This window comes from Eucalyptus grandis, chromosome 6, assembly GCF_016545825.1.
Source record: "Eucalyptus grandis isolate ANBG69807.140 chromosome 6, ASM1654582v1, whole genome shotgun sequence".
Classification (NCBI taxonomy): domain Eukaryota; kingdom Viridiplantae; phylum Streptophyta; class Magnoliopsida; order Myrtales; family Myrtaceae; genus Eucalyptus; species Eucalyptus grandis.
Genome location: NC_052617.1, coordinates 11,370,258 through 11,391,660, shown reverse-complemented (window position 1 = coordinate 11,391,660; position 21,403 = coordinate 11,370,258). Strand labels below are relative to the sequence as shown.

General features: G+C 38.1%; 2 protein-coding genes and 1 pseudogene across 2 annotated transcripts; 1 reads left to right on the top strand and 2 right to left on the bottom strand.

Moving 5' to 3' along the window:
• Nucleotides 1-124: 124 nt before the first annotated feature.
• On the bottom strand, nucleotides 125-2,012 carry LOC104448352 (photosynthetic NDH subunit of lumenal location 3, chloroplastic). Its single transcript, XM_010062137.3, has 3 exons — nucleotides 1,625-2,012; nucleotides 788-1,074; nucleotides 125-404 (listed from the first exon to the last, which is right to left on the bottom strand). The coding sequence occupies exons 1-3, from the start codon at nucleotides 1,908-1,910 to the stop codon at nucleotides 306-308; spliced, it is 672 nt and encodes a 223-aa protein (XP_010060439.2). The 5' UTR covers nucleotides 1,911-2,012; the 3' UTR covers nucleotides 125-305.
• Nucleotides 2,013-3,370: 1,358 nt separating this feature from the next.
• On the top strand, nucleotides 3,371-4,626 carry LOC104448350. Its single transcript, XM_010062135.3, has one exon. It carries the CDS (start codon nucleotides 3,452-3,454, stop codon nucleotides 4,469-4,471), a length of 1,020 nt encoding a protein of 339 aa, XP_010060437.2. The 5' UTR covers nucleotides 3,371-3,451; the 3' UTR covers nucleotides 4,472-4,626.
• A 216-nt stretch (nucleotides 4,627-4,842) lies between these two features.
• Nucleotides 4,843-8,508, bottom strand: LOC120294875 (annotated as a pseudogene).
• Between the last annotated feature and the right edge of the window lie 12,895 nt (nucleotides 8,509-21,403).

The window sequence follows — 21,403 nt, the reverse complement described above, 5'->3', positions numbered from 1 at the left end:
ATTGTTTGAGAAAGCCTCCCCTAGGCTTGCATCAAACAGCCACAACCCTTTACATGTCATGCTTACAATTTTTGTTGACTGTGAAGTGGCATACATAATTTAATCATCTGTTAAAACTAGAAAATTTTCAATCAATCTAAGGCCATTTTTAATCGCCTCCATAGACAAAAAGATGTGGCTTCACAGTACAATATACAGCGAAAATGAACAATAGAATAAAGATGATATTTCTCCACCCAAATAGGGTTAGTTTCCCCCTTGAAGTAATGATCAAAATCTCCTTCAGGTCCACAATTGCCTCATATTTAGGCCATTCTATCCATAACCTCCTGAAGAATGATACTGGTGTCTTGGTAACAAGATTGCGTCTCTGGCAAGTCCTCCTTCTTCGCAGCATCTTCAAGCTGCCAAATCAGATGCAAATCAACATCCGTTAGACCTTAAAAGACTGGCACTGTAATAAGCTGTTTTTCAGAAAAAAACAAAGCATGTCTTCTTCATTAACTGGTTCCTCTGATGTTTGAAGAGTTTAATGCACAAACACAAATTAAAGAAGGTGATGTTTAAACTAAAAATTTAAATCTGAAAAGTGAGAATGCATTATTCTGATTCAGAAGACTAAAGAAATTCTATTATGCCTACTGTACCCCTGCACTTGAAAACACCAGATGACCATTTCATTTCCATTATCTGAAACAGTTTTTCACCACAACTTTTTATGAACGATTCTGAAAGTGCGAAAAGTGATCTGATTGTCACTTTGTGAACCACATTTAAATACCCTTACCTTCTCAAAGTCGTCAAACAGTCTGTTGGCCAAATCAGTGAGGGGCTGCTTATCAGAAGCAGGAGCAGCAGAGATCACTTTATCAAAGTCATAGTACATGACAGTCCCCTTGAGCCTCAAGTACTTCCTGACATAATTCAACACATCTCTCCCAATCAGATCTCCCAAAGCTAGCAGATCAAATGCGTACTTCCTTAGCCTGAACATGCTTCCTTTCACTTTTATGTCTGCAATGTAAATTCCATTCCTCACGAAAGACCTTGTCCCAGTCTTCTCGTTTGCAATCTCTGTAAATCCATGCCACAGATAAGAAATGGAGAACTTATTTCTGGATAAGCAACTTAGTTTTGAGTGACGCACTAGGATGACAGCGATACATCCTGCATTTTATCATAAAGTGACTGCAATCCTTGGGCCCTAAGAAGGTTAAGAATATGTTAACAACACCTGAATGAAGGCGTGTGTTGATTTCTTGCACTCTTTAGTGCCCCAAAACTAATGCAACCTACATGGAGTTCTGATCGGTCACATTGTACTTTCCATTTGCATACGTATCTAGACATCAACATTATGAAGGCGAAAAGGCAGCCTCGCTCTGATAAGATCTAAAAGAGCAAGTCCATCTCAAGTCCAACGGGTTCCAACAGGTGGAAATGGTCCGTTCTAGTTCCAAAATATACAGTTATTCACAAGTCCAGGTTATCATCAGAAATTACCCCAGATTGAAGACTGCCAAAAGCAACTATCCCTAAATTTCATGCCGAAAAACAATATCGAAAGTCAATTACAGAGCCAGAACTGCAAATATGGAGATTTGGCGAAAAAGTAAATGATTACTATTGTAAATGGGAGGCACCGGGATGGGGCCGGTGAGCCAATAGCCATTGTCCTCGGCGAGAGCTAATCCACTGCCCAAGCTCCCAACAAGGGCTACCGAAGTGAGGCCGAGAGCCGTTCTACGAGAAGTTTGCAGCGTCAAATATGGTTCTTGAAGGTTGTCCGAAGTAAGGCCCAGATTGTCGTTCACCATCAATCTCTTCTGAGCGGCTCGACGGCTCAGAAGGGCCGGAACCGGTGAAAGCAGGGTCTTCGATAGGCCATTTAAGTTTGCAAGACCCTCCATTGATTTGGTGGGGATCGGAGAAGGAACGGACTGAAGTGGGAAGTGAAGAAGTGAGACGAGGTTGTGTTTTTGGATTTCGGTTATATCCGTTTGAAAGAGCGCGGCTTGTTCGTGACCACCGGAATGATATCCTCTCAACGGGGACGGTTCGGTCATTTCCTTCCACTGAGAAAATTTGACCAAAACAAAGCTTTTCTTTTGTTCGGTGGAGTTCGTTAGTTAGTGGCTTTCTATGGAACGCTTGTTAGGAAATGACATAGGCAAATATACCATCTTCAGTAAATTGACATTTCTTAAAAATTGTAACCGATACTTCACTCTCATTAATTTTTATGACAAGTTGAGCGTCAACTTGTTCAATTTTAAGAATGTAATCCTTACATTCAGTCTTCAACTTGTTAATTCTCTCGACCAGAGACAGTTCTTTTCGTCTATATTCTTGGTTCTTGGTGAGTACCAAGTGTTGTTATCCAGTAACATCAATATGTCATGCTTTGCATAAGTGCTAATATTTTGGTCAACTTATTTCCGAAGCAATCATACCTTTGTCCCTTTTCAACTATCAGCCTAACAGGGCCAGAGTAGATCTGAAGCATTTGGTGCATCCAGCTCTAGAAGGTGTACGGAGAAGGTGTGAAAAGATCGATAGAAGCAGTCCCCCGTCTTCCTTCTCTTTTCTGAATATACAAAAGCAGTGGCGCTTCAATTAAGCATCTTGTAACCAGGAATTGGGATCTCTCCTGGAGCCAGGAAGGCCTCCCAAAACTGATAAGAGTCGCGATATTAGTCGATGCTGTTCATATGGTAAGCTCAGTTGTGGGGTGAAGCCCGAAAGTTGAAAGTGAATCAACGACTGTTCGAGAGTTAAAGTTTTCGACAATTATCAAGTTCTTTCCTCCTATTTATCACTTTGTCGGTAACGAACTTGATTCCCTAACGTATGATATGACTACTCGGGAGAACAGTGGTTTCCAACAGGTGCATTTTCATGAGCAGGGTGAGAAGAGTGAGCTTCGTGATGAGAAGCAATAAGTGAAGACAAGAAGGAAAAGTTGGATCAGCGAGTGAAAGGCATGAATGCCCAAATTCCTATCAAACCATTTATTCTGAAGTTGTTGTATTGATCTCTGATAGAGAAATTTTGTCATATAATATTCCCTCTTAGAGATGAAATATTTGTCTGGATCTTGGTCTACTCAAAGATCCTATCAATCGCACGTGTCGTTTGGTGTGTGGGATTTCACATTGATTTTAATTGGCTTATGAAAATTCTGCAACAGATGAAACTGTTATAAAATATGTGCCACGGAGACATTAGCAAAAGTAGTAAGTGAGAGTTAAAAACCATAATAATTTACTTCGAAAATGCAACCGTCCGAGATCAGTACTTCACCTCAGGCAATGTTCTCTTCCTTTTATTAAACTGGAAAATCGTGGGGCGTATGACCAGCCATAAATGAAACCTTATCCCCATCATGCATGAAGCTACTGTTCTCTGCTCTGCTGCACTCCAGGCTTTGCTCTTTCTCAAGTGAGCTCAAATGGCTTCCCCTCTCTTCAAAACTCATGTACACACCAACAGACACACGAATCCTAGTCCACCAACAACAAGATTGTTGCCCCAGAAAATCTCTTCTTCATCCCTCCAACTTCCCCTGCACGAATCCATTCGCCGTATCGCTCTACTTCCTCAAACGCTTCCTCAGAGACCCTGGACCAGCAAACTCTCTGCTCAAGCCTCTCTATCTTCTCCCAACCCACCAGCCTCAAGAGAAGAAGCTATCAAGCAAGCCAGGACTTGCCTCTCCACCACCTTAGAGAAGCCTCTCAACAACCCCAAGCTCGCCGGCAAGCTCAAGAAACTGAAGCAACCCAGGTTCAGGGTCGAGATCCCGGTTGTCGACGACTCGCCCGAATCGCTGTCCCAGCTCGTTTCCGACGTGTTCCGAGACTTGCCCGTGAAAAGAAAAGTCTCCCCTGTCAAGATTCTGTTCCTGTGGCCTGACAAACAGTCTTCTGCCAAAGGCTTTAGATCAAGTTCATCAAGTCAGGTGGAGCATACAGACGTGTCGTCAGTTACAGAGGATGATGATGTCCGGATCTTCAGTTCTGGTGATGTGGTGGTCGTTTTAGCTCCAGGGTCTTCGCAGTTGAATGTGGTGAAAGAATTGGCTGAGATAGTGTACCCGAAGCCGGTTGTACTGTTTAATCCCAAATGGGCATTTGATGAAGAGGAGAATTTTGGAGAGCTCAGGGGTTTTGTGGGATCATTTGAGGTAATTTATTCCTTCATGGGCTTGGAAGTTAAGGGGATTTTGAGTAAGAGGAAAGGAGTGATCTTTAAGTGCGTTAGAGATGGGGTGGTCAGTGGGGAGAGATGGGCTGTTCTTGTCGACGAAGAAGAAGGAGGGAGTTTGAAGGTGGTCTCGAGGTTCAACTCTCGGCCATCCATTGGTGAGGTCGAAACCGTGTTGTATAATTTGATGGCCATCAATTCGCCCATTACCAAGTCTGCAAAGTTCTTGAGGGAGCTCGTATCCAATGTAACTGGGAGAAAGTAGCATTTCTTTTGTAGCAAAAAGTATTGAGTTTAATTTTTGGTTTTTTACATACTATGCCTCAAACTCTTGACTGACTGTAGAATTCTGGCTGCATCTTCTCAGATGACTGCTCCTAACAAGAAGTCTGGACCAATTAACGCATGTCTGATTTCTTATTTGTTGCCTGGCTGGTTATCTGAGAATAATTTCATTCTAAAGCCTCCGAAGCAGTGAAATGTCTGCCCTACACTTTTCTGATAATGCATTGCTTATTATCTTCTTAATTTAAATGTGATGTACTCGGGTTTATGCGGAGCAGGTTATACAAAGAGGGAAGATTTTCTTTGTAGTCACTGTGGACTATTCCCATGAAGACTATGCTTGGAGGAATCTTATTTGAAGATATCTTGTAATTGAAACCCCTAAGAGAGAGAACATAGTAAATAACAATGCATAAGAGAGATTCCAAAATTTGCAAGATGATGTAGCTGTTCTTTCGTATGCACCCTCAGTTGTAGTTGCTAAATTTGTGGACTTTCCCTTCTGTTTCTCTCGACATGTACAGATGCAATAGCTCTTATGTTCCACATGGTGAGGCAGCTTCCCTCCGGTTGCATTCTAAGAAGCTCTAATATGGCAGCTCTTGATTAACTTATCAGAAAAATCGATGTACTTGGCCCACAGTGGCCGAAGTTTCGGAAAGGCTATGTCTAGCCAGGGTTTTGCTCTGCCATTGAAATGGATGACTCCTGCATCCTTAGGGTCTGCAAAACTTATGTTTTCCTGGTATCCAAGCCCCAACATGTGCCAAAGGGATCGATTATGTGAACATGACCATGGAATGCTATTAGACCGGGAGGTAATGTTCCTAGCTGCCACAAGCTTAGATCGGATTTCAAGTTCTGCACCAGAAGAGAGCATAAGAACATTGAAGTCAGTACGAGTTGCAGAGATTTTGCATTATATTTTCAGGTTATTATCAGAAGAGAGCATGGGAAAATTGAAGGCACTATGAGTTGCAGAGACATCTGCATTATACTTTCACTTTGTTATACAGAAACGTCCAAGAACATCTATTATCCCCTCCTTCATTACAAACTGTCATTATCATGTATCTGATGTAGTAAGCAAGGTATTAAATGCGAACAGTGTGCCTGTCCATATTCAATATGCTGTAGATCGGTTAAACCACACAAGCATAGCACTGATTATATTCTAGATATTGAGGTGCTTACCTGTTCAAGCCAGTGATAATAAGTAAGACTTATATTACTCTTTCTCCAAGCCTCTAGATCGAAAATGTTCATGCCATAAGCCCATGCACATTCGTTAGGATCAAAGTGCTCCCTAATGAGAGGATGGGAGAAGTTCAAATAGCTCTTTAATCGTTTTGACATCACGAACTTATCCTCCCCTTTACATGTTTGAACAGCTCCGTTGACCTTCCCATTCATATCGATATCCCAAAAGGGGAAAGATCGGTTTGGATCACAATGTCATCGTCCAGGAAAACTACCTTATTTAGACTTGGAAACAGCTGCAAAGAACAAGTAGAATTAAAATTATTTGCATCATACAGAAGAAATAACCAAGACTTGTGGTCTTCATACCTCAGGTAGATGTATTCTTATGTGATTCATCATGGAATTGTATTTAGGACTCAGTGCTTGAAGCTTTGCTGCAACCACATAAGGCTTCTCACTGTTATTAGCTGTAATGGCTGTGACCCTCCTCTAAACTGTGACCTAACACGCTGATCTTTCTCCATGGCTTCCAACACAGGCACTTTTCCTTGGCAAACCAGTCAAAGTGGTGGAGTGCCTTGACCTCGATTATGGCTGGAGATAGAGGTGCAAGGAGAACCACGCTTGCATTGGAGAATAAGTCTTCTTTTCTGTTATAATGTGGAGGACAACCCTTTCGGGATGGAGTGAATTGTGGACAAGCGATGCTGCGACCACTGAAGCGGCTAAAACATTGTCTGAAGCTAGGACAAAGTGAAAATACAAGTTGTCCACGAGAGCTGGGACAAACTCAGCTGATGGAAGCTGCAATCTGGCAGCAGCATTTGTCGAGTGTTCATTGGCAAGTTTCAAGGTAAGACAGTAAAGCTGTTTTGGTATGCTGCTAGATGCCACGTGCCGATACAGATATTCTTGGATTTTAGCTGTTCGGGTCCTTTGCTCAAGTAGAGTAACCTGAAGCGTAAAACTTTCTAATCAGCTAAAGCTCCAAAAATGCAACAGGGACATGATGTTCAGTTGACAGGGTAAATTTACACAAATTGATGAAACAAGAACAACTGTCAAGATTAAATATGCATCTAGGGATTACTGATCATGGGGAACAGAGATTGGGTTGGTACCATTTCTCGAAGCCGGAGAGCAAAGGCTTTGGCATCTGATCTGCTTTCCTTCATCTCAGTGACAAAGTCTTCCAATGTTTGGGGAATTTCTGATTTTCCTTTAAGTTCATCTTCTGAAACGGGTTTGTCTAAGATCTGGTATATTACTTCTGGAACCTGTAAAATGGTGTGAGAGTTATATCTTGGCAGCGGCAAGAGAGTTATTATTTTCCTTCCTAAGCTTTGAACTGTAAATGTCGAACAAGATTTATTGAGCAATGAAGATGTTTGAGAAGAGATTACTGCTGGTTCAAGCCTTCGATGCAAAATTTTCGGTCCTAGTTTCTTCCCGAGGCAACCTGCCACCATAGAGGTAATCACTGAATAATCACGTAGAATATCTGAGTAAGGTATTTAACGATAAAACTTTTCAGAATTGCTCGTGTTCATGTGGTTGCAGTGATAACTTATAACCTGCTTTAGATAAAGCCGAGGATTGGATTTTTGTCCATGTCGAGACAGATTGTATGTAAGCCTTTGGAAAACTATTGGCTTCTCTGATCTATTACCTAAATGGAATCATCTCTACTGTTGGTACTGCATAATTTGAGTATGATAATGAATTTTTTGGGCTAATCCCTCAGGCAAATTCTATGGTATAAGTGTGTCCTGGGGACCAAGTGCATTATAGATGGTTATAGACTACATCAAACCGACTTGATGGTTGAGAGAAGTCGACCCCAATATCAGATACCAAATGAATGGAGGATAACTATTCTAACCAGAAGATTCACATAATTAGACACTAAATAAATTTTTGTTCAACTCAGTGAAAAAGTACCGTGATGTCTTGATGCTTTTATGATATGACCTATCAAAGGATCATCACATACTCGAAGTCCTAGTTATCAGAACTCTGTTATGATTAATTAACTTGAAAGTACCTCTCATGACATCTTTGGTAAAAATGAATGAATCCCTTTGTTTCCATCTGCTTTCTAATCTGGAGGGTGTTATTTTGTCCTGATTTAATATACCTGACAACCGAAATGAGGTTCATAGAATGACCGGATCCTATGCTATTCTTTGCACAACAAACTCATGAAAGATTTTCTTAATTTTGGAACATTTTGATTTTGATGTCAGCAAAACTACGTAAAACAAACATATCCGCAATAAGTTCTGCATTTTATTCTGGAAATGCTTATGTAGCTTTATCCTTTTTGGCTTCCTGAACAGAGAAAGATGCTTCTGAGAACTCATTAACATTCTTGGCCAGACCGCATTTCTTCACAGGGAGACATATAGTTCTAGCATTGATTCATTAGTTTCAAAAGGAACTTCGAACTTTAGGCTAGAAACTATGACTAAGTAGGGCTCACCTATAGAGGAGCACTTCCTTTCCCCATCGAAGCCATCCACCGCCGTCATTACAAAGATGACTCGCAGAAGAAACGTGAAGAGCAGCAGCATATAAAACAGCATGCGGTATGAGAACCGTCTCGACCCGACCTTGACATTGATGAACTCTCTCACTCCTTTGCCTGGGAGCACGGTCACGTGTCGCAAACTGGGCGAGATATGAAGCTGCATCCCTTTTATTCAGCCCAAACGAAAAAGATAAGTTACCACTATAAGCAGAAGGGACACCCAGTTTCTGCTCCCCTCCGTGTATTCTCTGAATCGTTTGGCAAGAAAGGCCAAAACGAGAATGGTGTTGGCAAAGGAGTGCCATGCAGGCAAAAAGTTCAGGGGGTTTTGATGGGGGGTTTGAGGTAGCTTTCAGTCACCAAAACTTGCTTAGAAGTTGGGGTAATAGAAACAGATGTTCCTAGTTCTCTGTGTTTTTGTTTATTTTACACATGGGGAGGGTGGGGTTGTTGTTGAAGGGAAAGTGACATGGGACTTGAGAAGCCAGGACTATTGATCCATCGATTTCGCGACCAATGCGGTGGATCAACTCAATCGTGGCAGAAGAGTTAGATTGACACGCCCCTCTCTCAATGATAGGATCGATTTAACAACAGGAATTTGACCATCGTGACTTCTAAAAGGGAATGATTCGTTCTTATGTCTCGAGTGTCTGTCATATGTACCGTGTTCATTCACCATATAATATACACGAGCTCTACACGAGTTATGTGCTGCGATCGTGACAACACAAGGTATTATCCATGCGGGTGTTGTTTTTTATTTTATTTATTTTATTTATTATTTTTGTTGGGGAGGGGAGGTCTGGCTTGGGGTTGAAGGACGGAAGTTGATGGAAAAGTAAGATGAGAGAGCATTGTCTGATGTCTGGTGTTTACTTAGCTTTGCCTCCAGATGAGGACTTTTGAAGCATACACGAACCCCTTGGACTTTGACGGAACAGGGTTTCTGATTCGACAGTGACCCTCTCTCTGTCCTCTTTGCTTCCGGTTGTTGGAATGAGAATGAGAATGAACAGGGTCGCCGCTCTTATCAAACCTAAAATAAGGAATTAATTAAAGGGAAAGGTCCCATTCCTCCCGCTAGCTTCTTTTGCTGGGCAAAGGAAATGGTCTAACAAACTCAATTCCTTTTTAAAAAAGAATGACACGTTTTCCTTCCTACTTGTTAGGTGGGGGGACTTCGACTTCCGCAAGTTTTATTATAGGTCGAATATTTAACCTTTTCTTATGTCATATCAAGTTGCCATTTACATAAGTCTTTCACGTTGTCGGAGCTAATGTTCTTGACGGAGTCATGGCCAAATGATTTTTTTTTTTGCTCAAGAACATTGGAGTGGAAAGAACGAAATATAGAATGTCCCTATCCTTTGGGAAAAAAAGAAAAGAATTTATGATATAATATGATTTACGGATCAATGCGTGTCTTTTTCTTTTTAATTTCCCTCAGTTATATTCTTTCCTATGCTAATAGTTTAGTGGAACTTCTTTCTTCTGTATAATTCCTACTTTCCTGCTCAAAGGATAAGTAAACGGTCATTTGCCTTTTCCCTTGTCTCTTTTGCGAGGCTATGTTGGGCTAGAAGTCATCGTTTTCAGTATCTGCAGATGGTCAATTCGGCATGTGGGTTGTCAGATTGGAAAAGGCCCAATACAAACATCAGCAAATTGGGGCCCCTGTTCATGAAGACTGGAGATGATAATCAGTCCCGGTCGAATGTGTATGGTTATAAAGTGCGTTTATTTTGCGAAAAATGAATGATTTAAAATATTTTTCTTAAAAATGATCCCTCATATCACTCAAAAAATGTATAAACGAAATTTTTTTCATTATCAACGAACATGTTTAAACATCAATTATTGTCGGTACTTCAAACAACATAAGCAATTATTTTAATGCAAATACCTTTTAAATTATTCATTGTTCACGAAACAAATGAAGATATAATATGACAAGGGTAAGACCTTGTGAGACATCAAATGCTCCTATGATCCAGTAGCATCAAGACAAGTTTATTGCAATCTACGCAAAGGCACAAGTGGATTATGATAGAAGATCCAGGAAGGTAGTCCCAAAAGTATTAGTTTCACTAAGGCTAGACTCATGACTAAGCTTCATGGAATGCGATTTCATTATTGAATCTCAATCGACTCGACTAAGCGTTTATTGCATATTTGGCACATTCACTTGTCTTTGGCCATTTTGTGGCTTGTGCATGCTCATGTGTGCAATTATGTTTCAGATGCTTTGCCATAGTCGCCGGAGAAAACTTCACTTCCTGATAATGTTAGAAAGAAGTCTCTTCTCTGTGGTTATGCCTCAGTTTCAGCCATACTTCGATTTTCTTTTAATTGGTGCAATGGAAATCATCACTAATCGCCTTTACCCCGCAACTTTATTGTGTTAAAGAGGGGATATCTCGTTATCTGCAAAATCAGCCCAACCCAGCATAACCCCGTTTATTCTTCTTCAAAAAGCAGGTTTTCCTGACGGGAATCAAGTCAACTTGACTAAAGAAGGTAAGGCGCTGCTACCGCTCACGGAAGCAAAGTCAGAGCTAACAATGCGTCAATCATTTGCACGTGACAATACTTATATTTAAAGGTTTTGATTTTGAAGATGAAGATCATTGTTTTGATTAGTAGAATAGACTCTTATTTGAGGGTTTTTACATCTTTTTGGCATTAGCCAATAGTCAAATGGCCGAGAGGCTGAGAAGTCAGCCACTCGAGTTCTGTCTTCAAATGGGAAAAGCTCAGATTCTCGAGAGATTTCAACTTCTTAGTTGAGATATGTGTATGAAGAGAAAAATAATATTCTATTCATTGACTAATGAATAATATCACGTACATATCTATATGTGTTACATAATGACTATATAAGGTAACATATAAGAATAAATCAAGGAGAATACACATAATCACATAATAACTTAAATTTATTTCTAACACCCCCCTCAAACTTAAGATGATTTGAAAGAAGTCAATGTGAGTTTGAAAAATAAATTTAGAAAAAACCCGAGTGAATGCCTTTTGGTGAAAACTGTTAGGGAAATCCTTTATGATGTTTTGAAGATGACAAAATAAATCAAAAGTTACTAGCATGTTTAATGGTTGAGTAATAGACTATGTAGATGATAAAACATATAAAGGATATTGTCAAAGTCTATACTTGAAAGAATCAGAAGACAGACTCTATGCTGAAGCTGAACTTATTTAGATTGTGTTCAGAACTTAAGGCTAAATATGTTTAGAAACAGAATATGTTTAAAGTTATGTCTAGATTGTAAAGTCTATTTCAGATGGAAAAAACTTAGACTCTACTTCAAATGGAAGACACTCAGACTTTACTTTCGACAGAACACTCTCAGACTTTACATCCTGAATGAGATACAAGTTCAGAACGTGATAATGTTCAGAATGAGACAACTTGACAGAACGCAACACAATCCCCAACATAGAACCGCTAGTGATTTGGTTTGGATTCTACATCAAGATAGATTTGATTGACTTAATCTAATTGATTGACAATTGGATCTTGAAGACAAGAACTTTCTATACGAAGAAACTTTACTTATGGAAACAAAGATCATGTTTGTATGAGCGATTAGAATCAATTTGGGATAATACTTTTGTTACTCAACGGCTACTAAATCTTCTAGATACAGATCTGTCCAATGGGTAGATTGGAAGACGATCCTCTAGATACTGTCCAACGGCTAGTTTGGAAGTGGAAGAGTATTTAAGAAGATCAAAGATCGATGAACAAGTAAGACATGGAGTGTAGAATTTACAATTCCAAAGTTCGAGCGACCTTCGATCATACACTTGTCTTTGGTGAGGTTAAACATTTGTGATCGTGAGAGAAATACCAAAATAGTGACTTAGTGAGATAATGTGATCTACCATTAAGTGTTTGCACTCAAAGTTGTAATCCCTTGTTGGTTGCATAGTGAAATCCAGCCAAAAGGCTGTTAACGTGGAGAAGTGGATGTAGGTTTAATCTAAGCCGAACCACTATAAATTTCGTGTGCAACATTCTCTTTCCTTAACTCTTCTTATTTAAGTCTGTTGTATACTTACATGTTATTTCAGAAGTTCATTTCATTACATAACAGATTCTGAAAATTTATCAGAAGTCTGGTGGCTCGTTTATTAGACTTTAATCCTTATTCAGACTTTGCTCAAAATTAATTTTATTTCGCATTTATTTGTCAAGATTTCTTTTAAATACCTATTTACCCCCCTCTAGATGTTTGTACTAGCACTTTCAAAAACATCGACAATTTGTTCAACGGATGAAACGGAGACAAGTCGAATGATGTCACAAAGAACATGATATCAGATGAAATGACAATTTATGTCGATATGCTTGGTATGTTCATGAAAAACATCATTATGTGCAATTTGGATAGCACTTCGATTGTCACAATGAATGATCGTTCCAATATGATAATGCACTCCCATATCTTTTAGTATCCACTATAACCATAAAAACTTTGATGTTGTATCAGCAAGAGCTTAATATTCTGCTTTTGTACTAGAGCCAGCAATAGTGGTCTGTTTCTTGCCATGCCATGAGATAAGTGAGTCGCCCAAAAAGATGTAGTAGCTTGTAGTGGAGCGACAATTGTGAGGGTCATCGGCCTAGTCAACATCATAATAAGTTGTCAACTCCAAGGTAAAATGAGTAGAAAAATGAAGACCATGAAACAATGTACCGTTGGCGTAGCGAAGAAATTGAAGAACTACAGCAAAATGAGTCGTACAAGTGTGTCATGTACTAACTAATAATGTGAACATTATAAGCGATGTTGAAATATATAACAGTGAGATATATAAGACTACCAAACAACTGCCAATAAAATGTAGGATTTGGAAGAAGAGTTCTATCATTGTCATTGAATTTTGCATTCAACTCAATGGGAGCAGAAGCAATCTTGTCATCAATGAGCCCACCCTGAGAAATAAGATCAGTGGTATATTTTGCTTGTGAGAGATAATAACCAAAAGCATCAGACGCAACCTCCAAGCCTATAAAATAGCAGAATCGCCTAAGATTTTTCATTTCGAACTAATTACTAAGACGCTACCAGAGTTTGGTAATGCTATACTGATTCTCTCCAATAATAATCATATCATTCACATATAAGAGCAGCATAATGTATCCATGATGCGTGTGTCGAACAAATAAAGCATGGTCATAAGGATTGGATTTATAGCCCAGAGATTCCATCGTTGAACTAAACTGGGAGAATTATCAAAAAAGTTCTAAACCTTTTGCAATTCTGTCAATTCAGTCATAAACTTATTTTTTTGTCAATTGAGTTTTAAACCTTTTATAATCATATCGGTTTAGTCATTTTGACCAAAATTGGCCTATTGGCGCTGACATGGCCGCTAGAATTTTTTAATAATATTTAATTTTTCGAATTATTTTATTAAAATTTTCATATTTTTTTACCCTCTCTCTCTCTCTCTCTTCTCTCTCTCTCTCTCTCTCTCTCTCTCTCTCCTTTGGCTTTGGCGTCGGCTAGCCCTCGCCGTCGCCAAGTGAGGCTTGATTGGCGAGCTTACCTCACCGTCGTTGGGTGAGGTGAGCTCGCCCAACCACTAGTGGGGCGAGCCTCGTCGGATCTAGCGAGGGCTTGCTCGCTATTGTTGGGCGAGGGCGAGGCGAGCTCGCCTAGCCACCTCAATTCGGCGATTGGCAAGGCTGGCCGGTTGCCGGAGCCAAAGGAAGAAGGAGGGAAGAGAGGGGAGGAGGAAGGAGGAGGAGGAAATAAAGAGAGAGAGAGAGAGAACCCACCCCGCAGTGGACGCGCTGGTTTGTGCCTTGCCCCCTCATCAGGAGGGGAGGGGTTGAAACTCCACACCTCCATTGCGTGACTAAAGTGGACTGCAGTGGGAGGTGGGCCCTCGCGCTAGTGCTCCCCCTGGTTTATGCGGCCGGCTGGCTGTATGGTGATTTCGGGTTCAACAAAAAAAGAAGAGAAAAAAAGATAAAAAATAAAAAAAAAAAAAATAATTCAGAAAAAAATAAAATATTATTAAATTTTTTTTTTTGCTGGTGCAACCAGAGCCACGTTAGTGTTGGCTAGCCAATTTTGGTCAGAATGATTGAATTAGCACAATTGTAAAAAATTTAGAACTCAATTGATAAAAAAAAAAAAAAAAAATTTAGGACTGAGGTGGCACAATTCCAAAAGTTTTAAGACTTTTTTGGTAATTTCACTGAACTAAACTTGGAGTACCATACACAGGGAGCTTGCTTCAATCCATATAATACTCAACATAATCAACACATTTTATTAGATGAATGAGTATAGTGTGCCATATAAACTTCATTCCCGAGATTGCCATTAAGAAAAACATTTTTGACATAATATGTGAATGAATAGCAAAATACTATTTCGTTCATTGACTAATGAATAGGCTTTACACAATGACTATCTAAAGTAACAATTAAGAAAAAATCAAGCATAATATACAGAATTATAGAATCATAGAATATCCTAAATATATCCCTAACATTCTTTAAGATAATCTTGCTTAAACCAAAGGAAACACTGTTAGAAGAGAGATGGCTAGCCCAAAAGAACAAAAGCACTTATGTCCAAAGTTTTAATGCTGAGACAAGCGGATCGAACAATAAAATAGGCCGGACAAACTCTCAATTTCAGGGGCTCATACTGTCAACTCATTTCATGCCCGCAAACTTGTAATTTATCGGGAGATGGCACATCTATACAAGCAAATTGAGAAGATGCATGTACTTTTTGTTTGCACATGTGCGCGACATTTAGTCCTTCGGTAAGATCACTATAGACTTCTACGTGTTATCGTGGATAATGCAAACCCCATTGCATTTAGTATAACTTGGTTCGTTGCTTCCTGCCAAACTTGCTTCAATTTTCACCTTTGTATAATCCGAAACAGTCGAATTTTAAACACGCCTGATTTCATCAATTTATTACGAAGGCTTCAACCAAAGTATGATTAAAGTTTCTTCAAATGTTGGGCATCCGACTGAGATTGAAATGTATTAAGTTCGACATGCAAAAATTAAAACTTTCTTTCGAGGGAAAAAGACACACTCTCTAAGTAAAGCACGCATTATGAGATACAGACAACTTGTATAATTCATATTGGTCATATTCTTAATTTTGTGAGGTTTAGAATTTTAAAACCATCTATTTACCTATGGTTGTGTTTGTTTAAGTTAAAAAAATAATTAACAAATTTTGGGGCACAAGTTGAGGTCACAATTCATTTTAAAGCAAGAACATCCAATTCTTAAAAAGGTTGGCTATAATTTGGGTTAAATGCTTGATATTGTGAGTTGTAGAGCTTTCAAATCATCATATAATTGTGTTCATTTCGGTTTAAAGAGATTCAAGTTTTTATCTACTATCATAAATGTTGGAAATTTTCTATAATATGTGCTTACATTAATTAATTAATTTTCAATTTTAAATAATCAGGTTAATGGATATTTTAATATTTGTTAAACCTTAGAGTGATCTTATTAAATTGGATTTTGACATCTATTAATAACGGGCTTAGTTGAGCAGCAAAGTGTAGGCAATTGTGTTTAATTGAAGCCCGTAATGAGAATGACTTAGTTGATTCTTCTTAATTAATAAGTTAAATTATGTAAATAATTTTCTGCATGTGGTATCAAAACTTATTATATATGATTGTGAAACCCATTTTTTTTTTTTTTTTTTTGGAAACAATCAAAATTTTCCTCTTTGAGCCGAATATAGGCATTATTTTTTCGTGTGGATTTTTGCTCGATTGATTATGAAACCATATGGCTTTTGTTCTATATGTCGAGATTTTCCAACCATATATAATTTGCATAATTTCGTTGAGAATTGAGAGAGAATTTTAAATTTGAAATTCTAGGGTTTATATATAAAAAAAGTTATAGTATTTTCAAATTATTTGTAATTGATTGATGTTTGTTATAAATCGTTGCATGTGTATTGTTATATATATGTTTTAGCGTATCAAAGTAAGTTTTTAGGGCTTAAATTTAAGGAAACTAAGTTTCAGCCATGCGGCTTAGATCCGAAACTTTGAAGCTTGTATGTGGACGATTTACTCGTTTTTTTCTTCGTTTAATTAAATCTAGTTAATTATATTCATGTTATAAGCAAGACCCATGGAGAAATTTCATCAAAAATTAATGTTTCTATGCTATTTTGGAGTTTCGGCTTTTTCGTGACCCGGCTAGAGGTTGAAGAAGACCTCCAGCCGGGCCAGGCCAATGGATGTTTTTAATGGGCTCTGGGCTCACGCCCATTAGCCTAATGAAGAGAGGTCCTGGGCGTGAGCCCAAAACAAAATAAAGGGCCTAGCCCATTTTTATTACATTTTTTATCCGTGGGCCATTTTAATTCTTGGCCCGCCCGTTTTCCAAGCGGCCTGTGTGGGCTCCTGCAGGTCTACGGGCCGGGCACGGGTCAGGGCCCGCGGGTAGGGTCCGAAATATTAAAATAATAAAATAATAAAATAATATTTTTTTAAATAAAAAAATGTGGGAAAATTTTTTGTTTGAAAAAGTGCAATATGATAATTGGAAGCACATGTTGTATAGTGTTTCATATTTTTTGATGAATTTTGTGCATAAATTTTTGGAGTTCCCTATTGATAAAGATTAATATATACAATTACTCGCCCAAATGGGGTTATTGTGAATATTAATTTGGAAAATATCATGAAGTTTAATTCCCATGTTTGAAACATTGAGATGTATAATTGAAAAATATTTTTTTCCCAAAGGGGATAAATATTTTGAAAATTATATGTAATTCCCTTTTATGTTGATATTATGGAGATGTATGATTTAAAGGATTTGTTTGCCCAAAGGGGATGGGTCATTGACAATTATATGTAATTCTCTTTATTGTTGCTTTACAAACTTCATGCCGTGGAAAATAATGATGCATTGTGCACTCTGCCCAAAGGAGAGTTTATAGTATACTAATTAATTTTATTGAATTGCTTATTGCCCATAATTAATCTAATTGCATTATGTGTGACAAAAAAATATTTTCGTTGTAAATAACAACAATGTCATGATTGAAATGTTAATTGGATAAAATATTATATTGTTAAGGATTTGGTCAAAAAGGGAGACATTGGGCGCGTTTGGTAATGTTTATGTTCAAAAATTATTCTAGGGAACAGAAATAAAAAAAACTATTTCTACTCCGAGGAACAATTTTTGAACAGAAGAAGGCGTTTGATAAACTTGTTCCGGAAATAAAAAAATGAACAAAAACACGTTTGGTAAATTTGTGTTCTTTTTTTGTTTCTTTTTTTTTTTATAATTTTTTATAATTTTAATTTTTTTCTTTTTTTTTTTTTTTCTTCTTTTGGCCGGTCACCGGCCTCGGCCATGGCGCGACCAGGCCGACGAGGGGGTGGCGGCCTCACCCGGCCACGGCGAGGCTCGTTGGCCCCCGGCGAGGCCAAGCCTCGCCGTGGTTGGGCAAGGCTCGGCCTCACCTTGGTTAGGCGAGCTTGGGCTCACCCAGATTCGGTGAGCCCAAGCTTGCCCAGCCTTGCCCTGCACCAGCGAGGCTCGGCCTCGCTAGGCCATTGCCAGGCCAACAAGCCTTGCCGGTGGCTGGGCGAGCTCGGGCTCGTCGGATGCGGGCGAGCTCGAGCTCACCCAGTCAAAGCGAGGCCGAGCCTCGCTAGGGCTGGCAACGCTCGGCCTCGCCGAAGTGTCGCCAGCCCTTGACGGCCAATCGCTGACCATGGCTGAGGCCGGCGACCGACCACGAAAAAAAAAAGAAAAAGAAAAGAAGAAAAAAAGAGAAGAAAAAAGAGAGGAGAGAGAAAATTTGTTCTTAAAAATTGTTCCGAAACAAGAAACATGTTTTTCTTGTTTCTCGTTTTTCGTTCTGTTCCAAATGTGTTCTGGGAACAAAAAAATAGATTTGGAACAAAACGCAAACAAATGCATTTATGTTTTTTTTTTGGTTCCTTGGAACAAAAAAACAGGATTTTTGTTCATAAACAGAAAAAAAGAACGTTAACAAAACGGGGCCATTGTGATTCAGAATATCGAACTAAGTCTATATCCAATCCTCTAACAAAATGTTTACCACTCATTTTGTTTAAAGAGTATGTAAAGAATATGGGTGTTTTAGATTCTTTTGATTTCTTTTGTTAGTGGGAACTATATAATTTGTATTTTTGGATATTATAATTATATGCATATTGATAATGCTTTTATGATGTCTAATAAAGCATTTATTTTCAATGATTGTTATTATTGATTCTATCGTTATTCTTTCTCCTATTGACTGAGAAATGAAAATATAAAATAGTATCTTTAAACAAATTTTAGTTTAAAGATGACTGGATGTCACTAATTATGAGATCTCATGTTGGATTGTGACATAGTCATGCAATTTCATATTGTTTAGAAATTGCGTTAATGTAGTTTCATGTCGTTGAGAAATTGCATTGAGGACTAATAAGAAATAGTATATATTTTGATTACATGTTGGCATTATTTTTTACTACACTACTAGGGCCATAATCCATGAAGAAATAATGCTCATTATATGTGATTATGGAATGTCATGTGTAGTGATATTTTCTTAACACATTGATCCCCATAGTCCTATACTTAGGTTATATAGGATTAGATTGGTTTTGATATGCTGTTATTGGAATATTAATTTTAAAGTTGTGGCCACATAAAACAAAATTTTTAGTTATTAACCCGATAGTGTCGTTTTCAATATAAAATCTTTTTCAAAATAAAATAAGTTAATTAATGTAGCTTAAGTGGGAGAATGCTGGAAATTTTCTATAATATGGGCTTACATTAATTAATTAATTTTCAATTTTAAATAATTGGGTTAATGGATATTCCGATATTTGTTAAACCTATAGTAATTTTATTGAATTAGGTTTTGGCATCTATTAATAACGGGCCTAGTTGAGTAACAAAATGTAGGCAATTGTGTTTAACTGAAGCTTGTAATGGGAAGGGCCCAATTGACACGCTGTTGATTAGGGTTTGCTAGGTCTCTATCTGGCCTACAAAATGGTCGGTTATACCTATCGATTGCTTGAATTCCATTGAAAGCTGCTATATCAAAATAGGTCATAGAGAGGAAGATTTGACATTCCGATAGAGCTCTAATTATCAGATTGATCTATTTTTCTTCAAGTAGGTATGCTTTAACTTCGCTGTATTTATTGATCTCTATGTTTTATAGTCATATATGGATTCAATTCTTCTTAATTACTAAGTGTTGACATTTAAATTTTGGGGACCCGTTTATTCATTTATCACATTAAAAAATTAAAGTTTAATTTTATCCATGAAAAATATTAATTACATAACATATAAATTTAGGTGCATTTATTTTTAATTTGCATTTTTTGCATTTATTTATTGACTGGTGGTATATGAGTTTGAATTAGTGGTTTTGAACTTTAATTTGGCGGAGTAGGACTAAGCCACGAGGCGAACGAATTAGCCCAAGCCTGTTTTTATTTTTATTTTTATGATTGAAAATTATTTTGTGAAAAATAAAGATTTGAAATCTTTCCGGGATATGATGGAATTTTCTGAATAAAGCAGATATGACAACAAATATTGCGTTCAAAAAATCAGATGTTGCATTTGGAAAAAAAAATCTTTGTGGATATGAATTTTGAAAAATTAAAACCTTAACTCGTGGCCTATAAAAAAAAAAAACAAATAGGGTTTTGGGGCTTCTCTTCGTTTAAGGTAGAAAAAAAAAAAAAGACAAAAAAGAAGGGAAAAGTCAACAGAAGCTTTGGCTCCTGCAGAGAGGGTATAGAGTCGTATAGAGAGACCGGTGAGAGATGTTAAAGAAGCTGACTTGAAGACTGCATCTGTGGCAATGCATAAGAAGACTGCGTCTGTGGCAATGCATAAGAAGACTGCGTCTGTGGCAATGCATAAGAAACGAAGAAGCATTTGAAGATAGTAAATTCAAGACTGACTCAAAAGAGAGTTTGCTCATCACACGTGTTTGCAGAGCTTCAAGACTTAAAACAGAAGTTAACACACGTGTTCTAATACATTAGGGCGGTTAGTACGTTAGATATAAAACCAAAGTTGTTAAGCCGGTGTTGAGTAGGTTGAGCCGGTATTGAGTCGGTTGATTCGTTTTACATCATCTGCCTTGAGTATAAAATACAGAGGATAGAATAGAGAGGAAAGTAAGGGGAGAAGAACGAGTAGTGCAATTGAAGAGCATATGGAAAAAGCTCTCGATTGAATGTATGCTTTGCTCTTGTTTGATTCAAGAAATAAAGAAATCTTTCTTCTACATCTTGTGTTCTCTCGCTTTTCGTTTCTCTGTTCTTCATTTCTTCTTCTACATCTTGTGTTCTCTGTTCTTCGTTTCTTTGTTCTTCGTTTCTTCACATGGTATCAGAGCTATCCTGAGAGCTCTAGTTTTTTTTCTACTATACTGTTCGAAATCCTGTAGAGTCTGTGTGATCCAGAAGATAGTAAGAAGATCAAGAGCAGAATCTGGTTTCTGGTTGATAATAGTCGAGAAAGCGTATCTTCAAAAGCTTCTGGAAAATACAGAATGGCAGCAAGGATACGAAGTATCCATTCCCGATCCATGTCAATATAGCCAACTTTGTTACAATAAAACTAGCTGAAGATAATTTTCTACTTTGGCAAGCACGGTTTCACGGAGTTCTGCGAAGTCGGGATCTTTTTGGATTCATCAATGGCGAAACACCACCACCAGCTCAAATGATGCAGGTTGAGATTGAAGGTAATGAAACAGAAGTGGTGAATCCTGATCATACAGATTGGATGAAAACTAATCAGTTAATCTCATCCTGGATAAGTGGAGCAATGTCTGAGAATATTTTAAGCTTGATCATTGGGCTAGAGACATCATATGAGGTATGGCAGACTCTTCTTAATCGTTTCACACAAAAGTCGGTAGCAAAAGAATTCGAACTAAGGGGAAAACTGCAAGCATGTCAGAAAAGAGATAGAACATTGAATGTGTATCTTCGAGAGTTTAAGTCTATTTGTGATCAGCTTAATGCCATTGGAAAACCTGTTGATGAGATAACCAAGATGTTTGGTGTTCTCGAGGATTAGGTTCAGAATATGAAAGTTTCAGAACAACAATGTATTGCTTA

Coding starts and splice junctions, on each gene's coding strand:
- LOC104448352 (XM_010062137.3), bottom strand. CDS start 1,910: ATGGAGGGTCTTGCAAACTTAAATGGCCTATCGAAGACCCTGCTTTCA. Junction 1,075..1,624: donor GGTGCCTCCCATTTACAATA/GTAATCATTTAC, acceptor ATGGATTTACAG/AGATTGCAAACGAGAAGACT. Junction 405..787: donor TGTTTGACGACTTTGAGAAG/GTAAGGGTATTT, acceptor CTGATTTGGCAG/CTTGAAGATGCTGCGAAGAA.
- LOC104448350 (XM_010062135.3), top strand. CDS start 3,452: ATGGCTTCCCCTCTCTTCAAAACTCATGTACACACCAACAGACACACG.